At 55.2% G+C, this 17,861-nt stretch overlaps 5 protein-coding genes across 5 annotated transcripts; 2 read left to right on the plus strand and 3 right to left on the minus strand.

The window, feature by feature from the left end:
• Window positions 1–882: 882 nt before the first annotated feature.
• GCG54_00011341 (Isocitrate lyase) lies at window positions 883–2,633 on the minus strand (the record flags this gene model as incomplete). The annotated part of the gene is made up of 3 exons (XM_045411246.1): window positions 883–1,240; window positions 1,295–2,190; window positions 2,247–2,633. The coding sequence occupies 3 exons, from the start codon at window positions 2,631–2,633 to the stop codon at window positions 883–885; spliced, it is 1,641 nt and encodes a 546-aa protein (XP_045268304.1).
• A 2,018-nt stretch (window positions 2,634–4,651) lies between these two features.
• Window positions 4,652–7,123, minus strand: GCG54_00011342 (Neutral trehalase; the record flags this gene model as incomplete). Its single annotated transcript, XM_045411247.1, is given in 5 exon segments — window positions 4,652–4,799; window positions 4,852–6,593; window positions 6,649–6,773; window positions 6,787–6,904; window positions 6,989–7,123. The coding sequence occupies 5 exon segments, from the start codon at window positions 7,121–7,123 to the stop codon at window positions 4,652–4,654; spliced, it is 2,268 nt and encodes a 755-aa protein (XP_045268305.1).
• Window positions 7,124–8,871: 1,748 nt separating this feature from the next.
• GCG54_00011343 (DNA polymerase epsilon subunit B) lies at window positions 8,872–11,313 on the minus strand (the record flags this gene model as incomplete). The annotated part of the gene is made up of 2 exons (XM_045411248.1): window positions 8,872–10,525; window positions 10,577–11,313. 2 exons carry the CDS (start codon window positions 11,311–11,313, stop codon window positions 8,872–8,874), a joined length of 2,391 nt encoding a protein of 796 aa, XP_045268306.1.
• Window positions 11,314–11,698: 385 nt separating this feature from the next.
• Window positions 11,699–12,514, plus strand: GCG54_00011344 (uncharacterized protein; the record flags this gene model as incomplete). Its single annotated transcript, XM_045411249.1, has 3 exons — window positions 11,699–11,785; window positions 11,850–12,379; window positions 12,436–12,514. 3 exons carry the CDS (start codon window positions 11,699–11,701, stop codon window positions 12,512–12,514), a joined length of 696 nt encoding a protein of 231 aa, XP_045268307.1.
• A 1,703-nt stretch (window positions 12,515–14,217) lies between these two features.
• GCG54_00011345 (Sucrose non-fermenting protein kinase 1) lies at window positions 14,218–16,554 on the plus strand (the record flags this gene model as incomplete). Its single annotated transcript, XM_045411250.1, has 4 exons — window positions 14,218–14,633; window positions 14,698–15,533; window positions 15,591–16,229; window positions 16,280–16,554. 4 exons carry the CDS (start codon window positions 14,218–14,220, stop codon window positions 16,552–16,554), a joined length of 2,166 nt encoding a protein of 721 aa, XP_045268308.1.
• Window positions 16,555–17,861: the final 1,307 nt, after the last annotated feature.

Consider the following 17,861-nt stretch of genomic DNA (forward strand, 5'->3'; position numbering starts at 1 on the left):
TTCAGACCAAATTTGGGATTCAAAGTCTTCCCCAGCTTTCCGCTACTGGTGATGCGTTGACAAGCTAGATCCGCATTGCAACACGCTGGAGGGAAAGTAGGATGTTGAGCCGAGAGAAAGAAATATACGTAATGAGTCTATCGATCGTCTTATAAATAAGGTAAGGTCGGATTAGCCCTGATACGGCGACCTGTGTAAATACAAACCAGCAGGACTGTGGGGTTTTATCGAGAATCGCTAATCTGAGTAGCCAAGTATAAAGAATGACCTCGCCTGGTTGGTTGGCTCAAAGAATTACCCATATGAATAGACGGGTGTAAGTGACTTCACGAGCAAACATAGACGGATCCCGAACGAGCGGGCTTGTCTTTTTATGATTCTGGGCTCCAGATATGGAGCGGACTCAAATTCTGCAAGGAAGCAAATTGGATTCATAACTTTGACTCAAGTTCTCGTTCAAAGCAAAACAAACACAACGGCGCTGATGTGTCTCGTCATAAACGTTGCGCACTCGTGGAGGTACTGAGCTCCCAAGCATGTGGACCCAGCCGGGATGTCAAAGTTGCCAACCCTGGAAACAGACGAACATCATTGTGGATCCATCCGGGCGCACCCGGCCTGGCCTCCGTCAGCCCGGAGCCGGAGCTGTGGAGCTATGTGTGATCAGGGCTAACGGGGCAGATCGGAGATGCCTCGGCAATCACACTGTCACCTTGTTGTTCGTCTATACGTTCGTCGTAATGGATGTGTCAACAAAATCAAGTCAATGACATGCTACCAACCCTGTCCCAAACTGCTTAGATACATATCCAACGTACAGCCTACGGAATACTCTCCTTACCCAATGCGTACAACAATAATTTTCAAACGCTGTAGTCCATTTTAATGGAACTGATCCTCGGTCACACCCTTACCCATGGCAGCGGTACTGCTGATGCCACCAGTGACCATCTTTTGAAGCTCGTCGACGTATGTCGCACCACTCCACTTCTGGTGCTTGACCACATCGACACCTCCTTCCATCTCGGGTTCTTGGACAAGCTCTCCGTACGCACGCATGCCCTGCTTGCTGTAGGCCTTGGCGAACTTGTCGCTGATGAGCGCCGTCGTGTGCAAGCCGGCAAGGGTGATGAATTGCCAGCAATAGCCGAGGGACGCCAGGCGGCGGATGTAGGTCTCCTGCTCGGCGCGGGGCATCGCCGTCTTCCAGTTGAAAGAAGGTGACAGGTTGTAAGCAAGCCTGGGAAAGACACTGATTAGTTCTGGTATTATCACGAGGTCGGGAAAAACTCACTTTTGCTCGGGCCAGACGGCGTGGACACCCTGGGCGAACTCTTGCGCCTGCTTGAAGTCGGGAAGCTTGCTCTCCATCCAAATTGCGTCGCAGTAAGGAGCGTAGGCGATGGCACGGTTGATGGCGCAATCGCATCCGCCCTTAAGGCGGTAGTAGCCCTCGCGCGTACGGGGCGCATCCCAGTCGAAGAAGACGTCACTGCCTACGACGCCCTTGGCAATGGCGCGGGCCTCAGTGTTGCTCTTACCCTTAGCGGCAGTGGTGTACTGCTTGATCATATTCTCCTTGTTCGGGCTGGGACTGGCCTTGATGGCGTCGACCACGGCCTCATCGAAGCGCTTGAGGTTCGCCTGCTTCAGCCAGGCGTCCTCAATGGCCTGCAGCTCATCGCCGAGCTTGCCCGCCTTTTCTGCTGCGAACATGAGGTCGTTCAAGGACTGAAGGTTGGGGTTCGTGGAGCCGAGGATGAAGGCATGGTCTCTGGGGTCAATGTTGGTGGAGATCAGGGTAGCGGCCTCGGCGTCAGTTCGGGCGACAGCGACTAGGTTGGAGCCCATGATGTCGGCCTGCGCGCGGATGGCAACGAGGCGGTTGATGTGCTCACTGATGGGGACAAGGACCTTGCCGGCCATGTGGCCGCACTTCTTAGTGCCAGGGGCCTGATCCTCGATGTGAATGCCGGCAGCACCCTTCTCGACGAAGAGCTTGGTGAGCTTCATGACGGCGGTCAGACCGCCGTGACCGGTGTCGGCATCGGCGATGATGGGTCTGAGGTAGTCAATGTTGGCGAGCTTGGCTCGGGCCTCCTTCGGAACGCTGAGGCGCTCTTGACGCTGTTTCCTGTCGTGGAAGAGCTGCGCCATGAACAGGTGGGCAACCTTGTTGGGCACGGTGGTCTGCACGACGGGTAAGCAAGGCACTCCTTATTTGGACGACGCAAGTCGATACTCACGTAGGGGTAGTCAGCCAGATCCGGGCCAGGCTCGTCAGAAGCGGAGGCGCTTGACGATGATTGCCAGCCGGAGACGTAGACAGTGTCGAGGTACTTGGCCATTTGAGTGACCATCGTGGGCTCCAAGCAACCGTAGGTGTAGCTGGCGTCCTTTGTCTTGAAGCGGTTCTCGAGGATGTGGAACAGCTTCTTTGATTGCGCATTGCTCGGGTAGTCGACCTTCAGGTGTCCTCTCTTGCTAACGATTTGCTCCGCGGTAAAGGGACGCTTCGTGAATCTCCAACGGGGCTCGCTCCACCAGCGCTTGACCTCCTCGACCTCCTTGAGGAAGAGCTCGTCTTCGCGGTCGGGGTCTACGGCGGGGTTAACCATGTTGTTGGCAGCCATGATGGGCGATTTGAGTTTTGTGTAGTAGATGAAGGTATTCCGAGAAGGAGTAGCTAGAGATGCTCGGCGCGGTATGAGATGAGACGAGTGGCAGTTCAGTGAAGTCGCAAGTAGCAAGATACGTGGAACTAGACGTGTGGCACCAGACTAATGATGCTATTCACAACTCAATCAATGGCAGACGGGATCAAGAAGGAGGGAAGAAGACTTGGAGAAGATGGGAAAGAAAAGAAAAAAAGTCAATCCTGTAAGAGTCACAAGCCAAAGGCAAGGCAATAACAATAAAGAAGCAGCACTAGCTTGCCATGACCGCCCATCGGCAGTCTTCGGCCAAAAGGCGTTCCTGGCCCAATCGTCTTACATCTGTTTCGAGGAAGGTACCTCTTACCTAGGCCCAGGCCAGGAGCTGGACAGTGTGAGAGGAGGTGAGAACGACTCAGGTCGGGTAGCTTTGAGCATAGCATGTATCGATAGCTTTCCTTGGCCGGGAGGCAGGACCGTGTGGTAAAACAGACCTCGGAACTGAAAATAGACGAGGACGGAATCCAGCCGAAAGTACTTTGTACAAATCTGCATGCTCTTCTTGCCTTCCCGCAGACTAAAGACAAGTGACGCTGTGGGGGAATGCTTGGCCTACTGGCGTGTTTGGCGTATGTACCTATCTGCCTTTTCCACAGCGAGCGGTGACATGCCAGGCGCAGTCACCAGGTAAGGTGAGGTGAGTGTCAGTGTGGTGTACTGCGGTATGTACTCGTCTGCGTATGGGAGAAAGGGGTGACGTCTGGATTCGGCTCAAAGGGGACGGATGGGGCGAAACTCAGCTACTTCCTCATTGCCGTCATTGGCCGAGTTGCCGAAGCTCCTTGCATGTCCCCCGCCGTGCCCCGCCATGCCTCCGGTACCTGGGGGAAAGACTGGGGGTGAACAGACAGCAGCACCTCATGCAATGCCAGCTACCTCTTCTTACGCACCTGCTAATGGTTCATCCTCCAGGAACTGACCCGACAGCTGTGACTGTATCCGTCCCCGGACCATGGGAAATAATTCTGCAACCGCAAGTGAACATTGACGTCTGCCGATTCCGATGATGCAGCCCCATCTTCAGCCGTGCCCGATGGTTCAGACCGCCACGGATTTTTCATTCAACTGTTTGACACACTCGAGGAAACGTTCTCTACATGCTCATGGATTACAATTAAGAAAGACTGCTCGAGACCAGATGAAATGGAATAAAATAAAGCCATGTCTAACCAGCGTGGCCGAGTCCTGCCTCAAAATCTTGCGGGGTAGTGTAGCGGTTGTCTAGCATGTGAAGAACTGCTCTGAGTCGTTGCGATTGGCACTGGCGCTCCCGAAGCCGATCACGCTTCGTGGCGTGCGTCACACCTTCCCCAACCTTGCGACTCCAACCTTTGGAAGATACCTCGGCCCTCTCACACTGTATTCCGACGAGTCTAGCCGTTCAAACGAGGACAACCCGGAATCACCCTACGTCTATGCTCTGAATGTCCTCACGCCAGTCACATGTACCCTGCCGAACGGCTCAAGCCACCCTGCCATGTCGCCAACCACCAGCTTCAATATGCTCCAAAGAACCTCAAGCTCACGGAAGTTGCCCGGTCTACACGTGCTGTGCTTCCTATTTCTCCTCATTTCATCCCATCATCTTCAAGAATACCATGTCAGATTATCCAGGATTGATCGCATTGGGCGGATATCTAGTTCGGCTTCGCAGCCAGTCTAGCCTGTTTTGATAAGCTTGCAGATCCCTCCACCACCCGGCCGTTCGTTCAATCATCCAACGGCATCACCACGCGTAGCCAAATCATTCTTCAACTCCGAATACCGACATACAACCCTCAGAATGCCGCGGTACAAATCGAATAGCAATTGGATGCACAACTCTCTTGGCCCACCGATGCGATATGAACGAATTTACGCCGGAAGCTGTACCGTTTGTACCAGTCTAATGCGTCCACAGAGAAAACACTCTCTCCCCCTCAGCACTCTGGCCATACTCAGGCCAGCTCTGCCAGGGACTTCTCGTTGTTCTGCTCGATGGCCTTGATGAAGGTATCGTACGGGGTGAGCGTGCCCAGGGCACGGCGCATGTGGGCGTTTACAATCTGCAGACCGTAAACGTAGCTGGCGTTGACCCATCCGAACCTGTCAAAAGTTAACAAGCTGCTCAAAGAATAGCCACGACACGAAGACTAACCCTTCCTTGGCAACGCCCTTGAAATCCAGACCCTGGTTTCCGTACTCGGCATCCACTCTGTGAGGATCGATTGGGCGAGTAACGTCGTACTTCTCAACGACGACTCCGTTGAAGTCAACGAAAGCCTTGGTCATCATGAACAACCACTTGTACGCCAGGCGCTCGGCTTCCTCATTGAAGCTGTATCGCACCAGTCCGGTCCAGGCGAGCATCTGCTGGGGAGCCCAGCCGTAGGGGTAGTCCCATTGACGGTTAGGTCTCTCCAAGCTGACTTCACCACGAGACTTGAGCGTACCCGACAAGAGACCGCCAATCGCCTCGAATTTGGGGAGGGCCTTCTGCACCATGTCCGCTGCCTGCTTGGGCGAGGCAACGCCTGCCCACAGCGCCCAGAAAGTCGTGCAGCTTTCGTACGTGCACCGCTCCTTCTTAGCGGTGTCGTAGTCGAAGTACATGCCTTCCTCCTCGTTCCAGAGGTACTTGTCGAGGGCGAGCTTTCTGCGCTTTGCACGGCGGTCCCAGATTGCCGACGTAACCACCTCACCAGCCTTGAGCGGACCAACAGCGAACTCTGCGGGAATGACGAGCTTATCGTTGAACACATTGCGGATAGTACGCGCAATATCCGTCTCATACTTGAACAGGAGTGAGTTCAGGTCGATGGTCGCGAGGTTAGCGCAAACCTTCTCGAGACGGTACGATGTGTCGTGGCCAGACTCGCGGACAGCTCTGTCGTGGAGGAAGTATTCATCAAGCTCAGGCTCCTTGATCTTTCCGTGGTTGTAGGCTTGCACAAACTCCTGCCAGCTCATGCCGTACTTCTCAGCATACGGCTCAAGCACGTGGACGAAGTGGCCAGCCTCCGTCTCGGGGGGTACACCCAATCCCTCAGGTCGGTACCGAGAAAGGCCAGTGACGGGGTCCAGGCGCGGCTCAGAAACCCAGACACTGTGGTATTCCTTGATGGCGGCCAGCATAGATGTACGCAGGAACTCTTTGGCATCAGGCTCATGCTTGATCTTCTCGTAGACACGGAGAGCCATGTCGGTAAGGAATGGAGGTTGAGAACGGCAGAGATAGTAGGAGCGAGTGGCGTTCAGAATCTTGCCGTAGTGACGGATGGAAAAGCAGAAGTTTTGCACCATTGACTTGGCGAGATGGACCTTGTCGTTAACCAAGAGTCCCAGTGACTCCATGTAACTGTCCCAGCCGTACAGCTCGTTGAAGCGTCCTCCGGGCACGACGAAAGGCAAGCCCCTGAGCGTATCTTCGCCCGTCACAGGATCCTTAATCTTTTCCATCTCGACGCACAGGAGACCGGGCTTAGCATTCATGTCGCGGACCAGCTCCGGGGTGATGACCTCGGGAAGTAGCTGAACATCCAGGCGAATCTCCGGTCTCTCCTTGGCGACCTTGGTGTAAAATTCGAATTGCTCCGGCGCTCCCACAGGAACATAGATGCGCGGGCGAGGGTCGTCCGTCCAGTCCTTGGGATCCTTGGCAGCGATTTCCACACTCGAAGCATCGATTCGTCTGGTCAGACCGTCCCAGAAGTGGTCGCGGATGAGTCGAGACAAGCGGTTCACGGGGTTCTCGTTCAGTCGCCCTTCGTCGAGGATGATTTGCTTGCGTCCATACTCCTTGGCGAGTGACAGCTCCTGCAACAAGTTGGAGAGCATGTATGTTCCTCGGACATCGAATCGGTTGTGGCCGGCAGAGGCGGCAGTTCTCAGCGCAAGTACCTGTGTGGATACGTAAGCTTCAGTAGCCTGACGTGGAGAGAAGATATTCGCATACCTTCGGGCCGTTGTCCTCAATGGTGATTTGCATGTTTCCATCGGTGTCTTCCTGGGCTTGCAAGCTCTCCAGGGTCTCGTCGACATTGATGAGAAACTTTCGACCGCTGGAAATGGAAGCTTCGTCTGTAATATTCACAGTCAGCCAATGGGCCCCGGAAGTGCGGTCTGGCTGGCGTGAGGTCAAACTTGCCATGGCTGCCGCGGCGGAAGGGTTCACGCAGTCCAATACGCTCGAATTGCTTGAACAAGCTGTTCTGCACACAAGTTAGCTCATCCTTGCAGGAGCAACCGTCACGGAACACAGGCGGTCAAGGATGTCGGCGGAATTGGGTTCGTACCTGGGAGTAGGTTCGAGTTCGAGGGCCGGCACGGTTGTTGTGACGATCGTCAGAAGTGTAGTAGGTTTTGGCATCGTCGAAGACACCAGCGTCGGTGGTCGAGCCGCGATGGCGGCGTTGGGTTGGGGAAGACATGGTCGGAATGGCTCTCGGCGGGGAAGCTGCGGCGATTGATAGATAACAAACGCGGGGTGCGCTCGAGATGATCAATTGGCGGTAAGAGGGAATGAGGGTGCGGCCGGTGGGCGGAGGGATGCTGTCACCGGCCGGAGGTGAATTTGCAGGATATCCTTAGGACAGGAATAATAATACTCTTTGCTGCGTGTCTTCGTGGCTGCGTTGTCGGATGGTGAGAGAAATGGGGGGAGATTGGAGTGTGTGAGAGCTGGCGTCACGAGGCCACGGATTGGGGAAGGAAAGAGACAAGGGGCGGCGTGGGATGGGGGGTCGATGCTGTCTCGAAACCAACCAAGCTGTCTCTCTCTCTTGACGGGCTCGGGCTGTAAAGTTGGCAAAAGCTTCCTACGGCTGACAGCGAACAGGGGAAGGGGAAGGGTGCCTGCCGCCTTAAAGTGAGCGGGTGGTGTGAAGGTGGTAGAGCCAAGGCAAGGCACTGTCAGGTAGGTGCAGCAAGGTGCGCAAGTACGTTTTCAGCATCCAGGTCTCGTTTCGTTGGTTTGTCTGAACTTTCCGGCAATGTCAGAGTGATGTGCAAGCGGCGCAGGCTACAATATATTTCTTCGAGAAGCGAAGGGATTTCGCTCGAGATGAACAAGATTTCGAAAGGGGACGATCCAATTCCAAGTTCTGGTCTCCTTCTCCAGCGATATCCGGATGACGCTATCGCGCGTTGCTTTTCAGTGGTCTCCCCCCACGCTGGGATCCATCTCGCCTCGCTGCAGGGCATCCGTACGGGTGGAAGCCGGTAGGGCGGTGGGCGGCAACGACACTAGCCAACGACGGCACACAGCTAGCCCCACCGACTACCTCGAGGACCAACCAGTCTCAACGCTAAATCTGAACCGTGGGCCCAAGCTTCCCTGTGCAACTCCCCCAAACGGCAGCAGTGGCAACTTCCTCCCCAAGACATTGGCAGCTCCACGACTCGAATTCGTCCTTAGTTTTTACCGTTCAAGTTCAGAAACTAGTTTGGTCATGTCAACTGGCTATCCTCAGCATATTAGGTAAACATGGTCCGCCAGCTCTGACATCAAAACTTGAGGGACAAGGCTCATGCGATGGAGACGTACTCCGACGCGCCGTCTGGTCTTTTCATGCGGCATGTTCATCGCCTGCGGCCAAACTGCGGTGTGCGTTCGCAGCATGCTTGCTTTTCCCATTATTCTCCCACCGTGTCTTGTTGGGTGCAGACTGAATGCCACCTCAGGGCAAATTGATTTGTGACCTTCCACTGAGATGTCGCTGTGCCTGCCAAGACTCGACCACACCTCGGCGACTCGCAAAGGCATTATTCGGTCACACCACGTCCTGTACGACCCGACCTGCCGACTACGGACCTCTACTCCGCAGCAACAGGAGGAGGCGGCCAATGCCAGCCCGCACGTATAAGTAGAAGACGACAACGTCAGCCACCATTCGGACACTGCCCGTCTCATCCCACTCCGCTCCGCCTCCCTCTCTGATTCCGACGGAAAGGAAGAAAAGATGCATAGTCTCGCAGGGAGACGCCTCAAAGCCACCGGACGTTGAGAAAAAAAAAAAGGGGGTTGTGCGTGGTCAAATATGGTATTGAAACGTATTCCAGGATATCTTTCTACCCCAACTAGCTGCATCAGTCGTTACATCCCATAACGCCGGCCTATGCTTGAGCCCATTGAACTTCCCTAGGAGAAACCACGAGCTACCTCCGGCAGATTTCCTTGTTAAAACGTAGTCTCTCTCAGCCGTCCAATCTTGCCAATCTCGTACTCTATCCACCGGCCAACGCGTGTCCTGCCAGGAACCAAGATACTGCCGGGATTCATTACGTGGCAACCTTCGTACGTGACGCAGAAAGGAGGTGCTGTTGTGTCGACCAAAACCATGGATGTCGGTAGCGGGTAGATGTGCAGTGCTGTAGCATAGTCCCAGTGCACAGGGCGGATAGCCTGGCGGAATGGTGCGAGGTATCCCTGATCCAACACTGTCTTGACAAGCTTCCGCGCCGTGTGGATATCCTGTGAAAGGCTCGATGCGACCTCCTTGGCGGCAGGCTTCTCACTCGGTATGTCTACCTCCATAGCGCCGTCTCCTTCTTCCACGGGGTCGCTGCCCGCCATGACAACGTCGTCCGCCGCCGCATTCTCTTCGTCCCCCTCTTCTCCATCCTTCTGTCTAGATGTCTTGAGGCGTACGGCTGTGCGGCGGAGACGGGCTGAAATGTCGTCGCGGAAGACGACAACCTCATGGTTCGGGCCAAACACCGTCAGACGGCTAGGGTTGGACGTCCATATAGCTTCCCCATCCCCCTTGGCGCCGAGTTCTGCATTCGCTGCGGCGAATGCACGGCGGATGCGGGAGGTGAAGACGTCCGGCGCGGCTTTCCGAGGCAAGGGGGTCGCAGCGCCAGCAGTGAAGGAGGAAACCCAGCCGTCATTATCCCCTGGGATGAAGACGAAGGTTGATGACTGAAGAAGAGTGGGATAGTCCGAGAGCGTCGACGCTAGGGCGTCGAAATATTCCTTGTATTCGATGCTGCCGCCGCTGCCACCCCTAGCGAGGACGGCGTGCTGCGTGAAGTTACCGGTGACGATGAAGGTCATCGGGCTCGAACCTTCAGGCTCAGCCGCGTATAGGGCCAGAATCTTGCGCATCGCTTGCAGTGTTCGCGGCTGGTCGAGGTTCACCTCGCCAAGAATGACCATCCTACCACGACTAGGCACCTCTTCGACGGAGTGTCGGGGAAGCAGACGCTGTTCAAGTTTTCGCATGCGTGCCCCGACCGCTCGTTCACTGCCAACACCAAGAAAGTCAATCCAGCCGAATCCACCTCCTATGGTGTGGTCTTGTCCGCCGTCGGGTCCGCTGACGCCCAGCGTCGCTTTCCTTTTCTCACATGGCGGCTGTCCGATGAAGAAACCTTGAAATCTGCCACCTAGGGTGCCACCAACACCACTGCTACCGCTCAAGCCTTTGCCAACTGACTCTTCTTCCTCTTCGTAGACGCCGTCCACCAGTACAATCATGCCCGGGGTAAACCAGGCCGAATCTTCAGGGATCGCAACAGCTTGAGTTAGGTCTAGGGCGATGGTAGCTGTTAGATCACTTATGGCAAGCCCTCCTGCTGGTAGAACGTTCAGCATGCCGAGAAGCATGTGATGGCTGCCATGCCGGCCCAGCATGTTTGCGATCGGGGTAATCTTGTGGTTCTGTTGGTTTGATACCGAGCGTTTGAGTGATGGCGCTCTTGCACTCGCCACGGCGGATGTCTGAAAGGACTCATTCCGTAGTAACCTTTGGTGGATGACATTATATCTGTTTCGAAATAGGGCGGTCTTGTGCGACGCCGATGGTAGTAAAGACGGCTTCGAAGTCTCTCTGCGAATCTGGTCAGAAAGCTTGCTGGAGCCAACGGAGAAGGCCGCTCACCTTTCGAAATGCTTCTTGGCGACGTTGTAAGAGAACCTGGGTTGCTCGTAGGCGTCGATAACCTTGAGCCATTTCCTGGCATCTTTCACGTCGTCGTCATCCTCCTCTTCCTCGACGCCAAGATTTGATATGCCAAGGCTTTGTTGGCTGTCCTCCCGTACCAAAGCAGATTGCGCCGGCCGCAGACCCAATCTCGTGCTTGAAAAGTCTGCGTCCTGACCAGGCTCGAGCAGAAGACTGTTCTGCCGGCTCAAACCCCTTGCACCAGTGACGATCTTGCCCCCGCTCATGTTGCCCTCCAAGGTCTTTAAGATGTCCTTGAGTTCCGAACTCGCTCCATCAACAATAACGCCGCCATTTCGATTCTTCCAAGACTTGGCCACCTCCTCAAGAACCTTCTCGGCCAGCCCCTCTTCACGCCACCCTGAGCCGCAATGCCGGCCTATAAATGTCGCGAGTTCTTGAAGCGCCGTTGACGTGAGAGTCAAGCTGTGCTTTTTCGTAAACGTTCGGAAGGCAAGGGGTCTGAGAGTGGCTGGTGGCAGAATGATGGGAAGGATGGCATGCCTCGTTGGCGCAGAGACCTTAAAGGGCTTAAGCGGGTGTACTGGAGTGCCGAATGCGGGAGAAGACGAGGGTATCGCGGAGGACGAAGGAGGGGCAGGTGTCTTGGTGTTGAATATGTTGGCCATAGGCACCTGCTTCCGCTTCGGAGAGATTGACGGTGGAGGATCCATTTTCTGTGAGGTTCACTTTGAGATTTATCGAAAGAGAGGGAGTCGATTGCGTTGTCGAGATGCGACTGTCGCAATGGATCGTAGAGAACAACGGTCGTCACTCTTCGTGGACTGGGAATGTTTAATTGAGACGCGTCTCGAACCGCGTTCGAAAGTCGAGCGCGTGTACGTAGTGTCCCGCAACCGCGCCAGGGTCCATGCGCCACACTCCCCCCGTTGGACTTTCTGCGGCTGTGCGCTCCCTGTGGCTGCAGCTCCCCCTCGAGACTCCAATATGCCGTCATCATTGGGCGGGGGAGTGGGAGCTGTTACCTCGACGAAAAAGCTTCCAAGGCAATGCGAAGTGCAGTCAACGGTCGCATGCTCTGCACCACAGTTGCTCAAAATGTTGACCCCAGCAGCCCGCTTCCTCCCGAGGTACAGAAATTCCTTCCTGCGCTCTGTCTCTAGTCTGGCATCAAACCCATCTATTGTGAGTCAATCTTGTATTCTTGTCGCCGCAATTCTTACAGTTGTAAGTTGACCGAACGCCGTAGAAAGTGTTCCCTTCGGATGCGTCGCGAGCTTCCTTTCTTCTGTCATTCCTCGAAGATGAGCCGCCCAACCAAAGAATAGCCATTGGCTTTTCTACGAGGGATCCTCCCACGCCGCAGTCATTCATCGAGAATGGAACGTTTACTAAGATCCTCTACGAGGTCCTTGCTGAGCATGCGCACAAGGACAAGGACCTGCTCGCACAGGCAGCTGCATTTGCCGGTCCTGGCGGAGCCAACCTGGGATCCGGGGGCGCATTCTTTGCGCAGAAGAGCAAAAGAGGCTCGCGCAAGGTCGGCGGCGGTGGTGGCGCCGGAGGAAGCGGTGCCGGGGGCGCGAGCGGCCAGGGCGGCGCCGGAGGAGGAGGACACGGCGGTTACGTTCACCTGAGCGACTCGAGAAACCCTCCAGACTTTGGCCGTATTGCCTGGCCCGAAGACATTTTGGGCAGCGTTGAGGTTGATCAGAGCGGAAACATCATTGGCAACCTCGAACCTAGCGGCACCTATCGGATCATCACCAATGAGGGAATGTGAGTTGCCTGTTCTGGCGAGAAGAGTTGAGACGAACTAATCTGACTATCTGCAGGCTGGGACTTAGTCCTTACCTCACAGACAAGCTGAAGGAGAGGCTCCGACAAGAAGACGAGAAGGATAAGACCCGATAGCCTTGACAGACCTGCAAAATCAACGCTGTACGAGCGCCCGGTGGTCGACTTCGACTTGTACAGTACTGTAACTCGACGTGTAATCTTAGCTACCTCGCACCTATCATGACTGGCAACCCAGGACAGGGTGTTTGATTTACAGCAGCTTGCGCAAGACGATCTCATCCTTTTCGCCGGATTCTGCTATTCTTGGGATCCGTTGCGACCTTGGACGAAGGGGTTGGGTAGTAGGTAGCTCCGCGGATACTAAGCATCCACTCACCTCCACTTGGCTTGGTTTTGGAGCAAGGAACAAGCACCCGGAGGGGATCGTGAGTTATCCTCTTAACCTCGGAACTGGAGTCGCTGCAGATTCTTCTGTCCTGCAGACTGAGTTCCACCCCACACAACCCCGTGTTCAACTCCCGCTATATGTGGACGAAAGGAGTCCAAATGGAAGCGAACACATGCATGCTCTCCAGACCGCCGGTTGAGTTTTCTCGGTTGGGACACACTTGCAGATACAATCCTGACACTATTTGCCCTCGCGGCAACGCTGGACTGACAAATCGATTAATACGGAATGTGAGGGCATTTGGCGATATCGGGACACAGGGAACCACGCTCCTCGAGCTATTTTGGGGAATTTAGCCGGCGCGGAGACGCTGCAGTGCCTTGTATGAAGTTGCAGGCCTGTCATCGAGATGACCTGCAGACTACGGCGATCATTGGGCTCTTTTTCCTCGAGTCAAGGGAAACTGGGGTTTCCGGGTAGCCAAGAGTGGTGGTGTATCGAAGGGTGGCAATGGAGAGTTCATGCTAGACAAGAAACGAAACAGATTGTTCAAGACTTCTCCTCAGCTACGGTACCAGCTATGATTGGCAATGATGTTGTTGATGGTACGGGAGGGCTTTGGCAGAGCCGTCATTTGATCGACGCTGGCCGTTGACGACTACCTTATTCTCACATGCAAGACAACCTTTAAGCGATCATGAGACGGCCCAGGGTACTCAGGCGCGTCGGCTCACTCAGCTTCCATTATGATCTGTCACTTCTCAACCGTATGCTCACCACCGTCGGGGGAAATTTGGAGGGGGCAAGATGTGACAGGCAACGGCATTCTTCGAGCTCAACCATTTTGATTGAATGCGCTTTGCAAGCGGCCATGGCGAGCCCAACATGCGTGACGGAATCGGGCCATGATTCGGACAGAACTGCAGCTTCCAGGACAACTGACTGGGTGGTGGCCCAATGGTATGGTGGCTGATTCGCGCCGATTCCACGAAGAATGGTCCCACCAATTACAGCGGCCCCCGACTGCTGTAAACAATATCGCTGTCCACTGAGAGACGTCGGATGCCCTGTAGGCAGTGGAAAGCTGCCCCTCCATCTCCCCCCAAAGGCAGCCCGAAAAGGTAGCGAAAATGCACAGACCGGCTCATCTCCCCACCACAGCGGGCGGGCAGCCTGTCTGTACGCAGTAATAAGGTGCTTCTGAGGTGCTCCTGAGGTGCCTGGACTGCCCAAACGTGCCCGCTGGTGAGGAGAAAAAAAAGGTCTGCCGCGAACCAGGGAGCTTCTTGGCAGCCCTCCACCCGTCGATGTTCCCCTCCACAATCCAACTTCGTCATGCCCACTTGTGTGGTCCAAGTCCAAGGCTTGCTCCGGCCACAGCCCATTTAAACAAAAACGACCTGAGCCCCCCCTCCCCCCGACCGACAACATGGCTTCCGGCTTCGACGAGGAGGAGCTCCATATCAGCCTCTCGCCCTCCCAGATCCGTCGACGCTCCCAGCAGCACGGTGCCGCCGCTGGTGCTGCCGCCGCCGCCGCCGCCGCCGGAGCTCACGACCACCTCCAACCACCCGACGCCCTCAACATGGCTCCTCCGACCGACACCACCGCCCCGCTGCGGGACAAGATTAAGACGGAGCAGCGTATCGGCGCCTACAAGATTATCAAGACACTCGGCGAAGGCTCTTTCGGAAAGGTCAAGCTGGCTATTCATAATGGCACCGGCCAACAGGTCGCGCTCAAGATCATCGCCAGAAAGAAGCTCATCAGCAGAGACATGGCTGGTCGCGTCGAACGCGAGATCGAATATCTGCAGCTCCTGCGACATCCTCATATTATCAAGTTGTACGTCACATGCAAGCAAACTGCTCTTATCGCCGAACCCCCTGGCTGACTCTTGCGTCCTCAGATATACTGTGATCAAGACACCAAATGAGATCATCATGGTGCTCGAATACGCCGGCGGCGAGCTCTTCGACTACATCGTACAGAATGGGCGCATGAAGGAGCCCGAGGCTCGCCGATTCTTCCAACAAATGCTCTGCGCCGTCGAGTACTGCCATCGCCACAAAATCGTTCACCGAGACTTGAAACCTGAAAACCTATTGCTGGATGACAACCTGAACGTCAAGATTGCCGACTTTGGTCTGAGTAACATCATGACGGACGGAAACTTTCTCAAGACAAGTTGCGGAAGTCCCAACTATGCCGCTCCGGAAGTGATTGGCGGGAAGCTTTACGCTGGCCCCGAGGTAGATGTGTGGAGTTGTGGCGTGATTCTCTATGTCTTGCTGGTGGGCAGGTTGCCGTTCGACGACGAGCACATCCCCAGCTTGTTTGCTAAGATCGCCCGCGGTACCTACAGCATTCCCCAGTGGATGAACGCTGGCGCCGCGACCTTGATCAAGAAGATGCTAGTCGTAAACCCCGTGCAACGTGCCACCATCGAGGACATCCGACAGGACCCTTGGTTCATGACCGACTTGCCGCCATACCTTGCACCCCCTGTGGAAGAGTTCTACAATACGGGCGTGGATCCTAACAAGGCCATTCAGAAGAGCGACATCGCCCCCAACGCTCCTCCCAAAGTCCAAGAGAAGCTTCACAATGAGGTCACGGAGAAGATCAGTAAGACCATGGGTTACGGAAAGAAGGATGTCGAGGAGGCCCTGCAAGCCGCGGAGCCATCGGCTATCAAGGACGCTTACATGATCGTTCGTGAGAATAAGCTCATGCAGGTGAATGGTAAGCAGATCCGACCCCAAGGGCCTAGCATAAGTTCTGACCTATCCTCTCGTACAGAGGCTATGTCGTCACTTTCCGTCGATCAGGATTCAAATAGCCCGCTTCCAAGCGCATCCTCAGCGAGGTCTGGTGCATCCGGCGTCAGTGTACAACGGCCGTACATCAGCAAGATCGGTATCCTACCCAGCAGTTTGCCAACCTATCATAAGGAGTATATAGAGCGTGCGAAGGCCGGCATCGTGGACCACCCGACTCCTACGATTGTGGTCGAAGAGTCATCCGCGTCTCGTACAGACGCTGAGAGGGAAGAGACTGCCCGCCACCTGAAGCCTCATTCTCGAAGCCAAGTCCGGCTCGACGATTCCAAGACACGGCCACAGAGTATGACACCGGTGACGACAACTAAGAAGACGAAACCGGTCCGGTGGCAGTTTGGTATTCGATCTCGCAACGCCCCTTGGGAAGCCCTGCTCTGTATTCACAAAGCGCTTAACAAGCTGGGGGCTACCTACGTCCCAGACGAGGACTACGAAAAGATGCATGGCTCGGAGGCAGACCAGCCCAGCAACGACGGCAGCTTTGTTGACGACTATGCATCCCAGGGGGCCAACGACTCAACGGCGAGCATCGACCCTCTCAAGAGGTACAAGCTTCCAGCCGACCCGTGGCATATCAATGTTCGATGGGAAACATCAAGTAAGTTGCCAATGCTCATGACCTGGTAGTATGTTATTAAGTCTCCATAGCATTGCATAAGACATCGACTACTCCTACCGAGGGATCCAAGACTCCAGACAGCTACCATGTCGTTGGAGACGACAATGTCAAGCGGGACTTTGTGGCGTTGCACTTGGACATTCAGATTTACGAGATGGAACACGGGGTCTACCTCGTGGACTTCAAGTGCTCTGGATACGAGACAGCTGATAGGAGGCTGCTCGAGGAGAAGGACGTCACGAGCCCCTTCCCGTTCCTGGACATGGCGGCCAGGCTGATCATGCAATTAGCCGAGGCGGACTGATGATATCTCCTTGGCGTTCCGTTATTCCTCTAGGCGTCTCTTTCATCTCCGTCTTTGACGAACGGGGAGCATTGCAAATATTTCGAAAACGGTCGGCTCTGCCATGGAAGGCAGGTTGATCGATCGGCCACGTCACAGCGTCAGGTTATGCGAACATGGGAGTTTGGGTGCGTTGGAGATGGAAATGGGTGTGGGGGTTCTTGGGTACATCCAGCGGGAGGGCGTGGATTTGCGGATGCCGGCTTGGCCAAAGGCGACGATGGGCTACATCGTATGTGTCCCAACTGCTGGGTCCAGATCTACATGACAGCGGGTTGGACTCGAAACAAGGGGTACGATATATTAGACACATTTTCATCGGCATATCTAGTGTGGTAGCGGCAACTCAGCAAGCATTGTCACTGTTGAACACGGCGCGACTCCGGCGACATTGAACCATGTTCTTCGGAGACCTGCAAGCTCCCGAGTCCCCCTCGACCTCCGGCGATCACGGCACAGCAGAGCCTCACACAATCTCAAAGAGTCCGGAATGGCCAAACCATAAAATCTGGGTCCCGGCGTGCAAAGGCGGCGAGACGTTTGTCCCGAAGTGGAAGCCATCTCCGTGGTGTGCGTTATGGGAAACAACACACACTCTATACTCGTACACCTAATATCAAACCTCGGCGATTATTTCGTTCAACCCCTCGGGCGTGGTGATGCAGAGCCTCATGGAAACAAGCGCCAAGAAAAGAACAAAGCATAATCTTTGGAGACCCCTCGAGCTCGAGCTCGAGCTTTTGGGGTGGAGACGAGGTCGACAAGAAGAAGCAAAGACGATCGAGGTCGAGACCTCATCCATAGCTCGAAGCAGAAGCCAGCTCCGTTGGTGCGGTGAGACGTGCAAAGTCAAAATCGCAGAGATACAGGGAGACAGGCAGCGGCATTGGACCCTGAATGAGGTTGGTGTCAGTTTCAACGAACCATGACAGTCATCAACGCCGCGGGGGGTCCATCCACGGCTGAACGTTTACTCGCCCTTGGACGACTGACGAATTACTCACGACTAGCCGGTCAACCCCGCCACGGGCTCGGATCTTGGGACGTCTCGAACCACATCAGACGATACACTCGAGGGCTCGGGACGGGACTACTCCAGACGAGACAACTTCCAGGGGTGAGAAGCTGTGATTACGTACGTCTCCCGTGCCGAGAACAGATTGTGGGGGAGAGACGGGCAAGGCCCGCGGTATTCGGCGCGAGCCCATCCAGTGGGGACAATCTTTTGGGTTTTCGGCACGGACGAAAGTCTCCGGGACAGCCGGCTC

This window comes from Colletotrichum gloeosporioides (genome assembly GCF_011800055.1).
Source record: "Colletotrichum gloeosporioides strain Lc1 chromosome Unknown consensus_17, whole genome shotgun sequence".
Lineage (NCBI taxonomy): Eukaryota > Fungi > Ascomycota > Sordariomycetes > Glomerellales > Glomerellaceae > Colletotrichum > Colletotrichum gloeosporioides.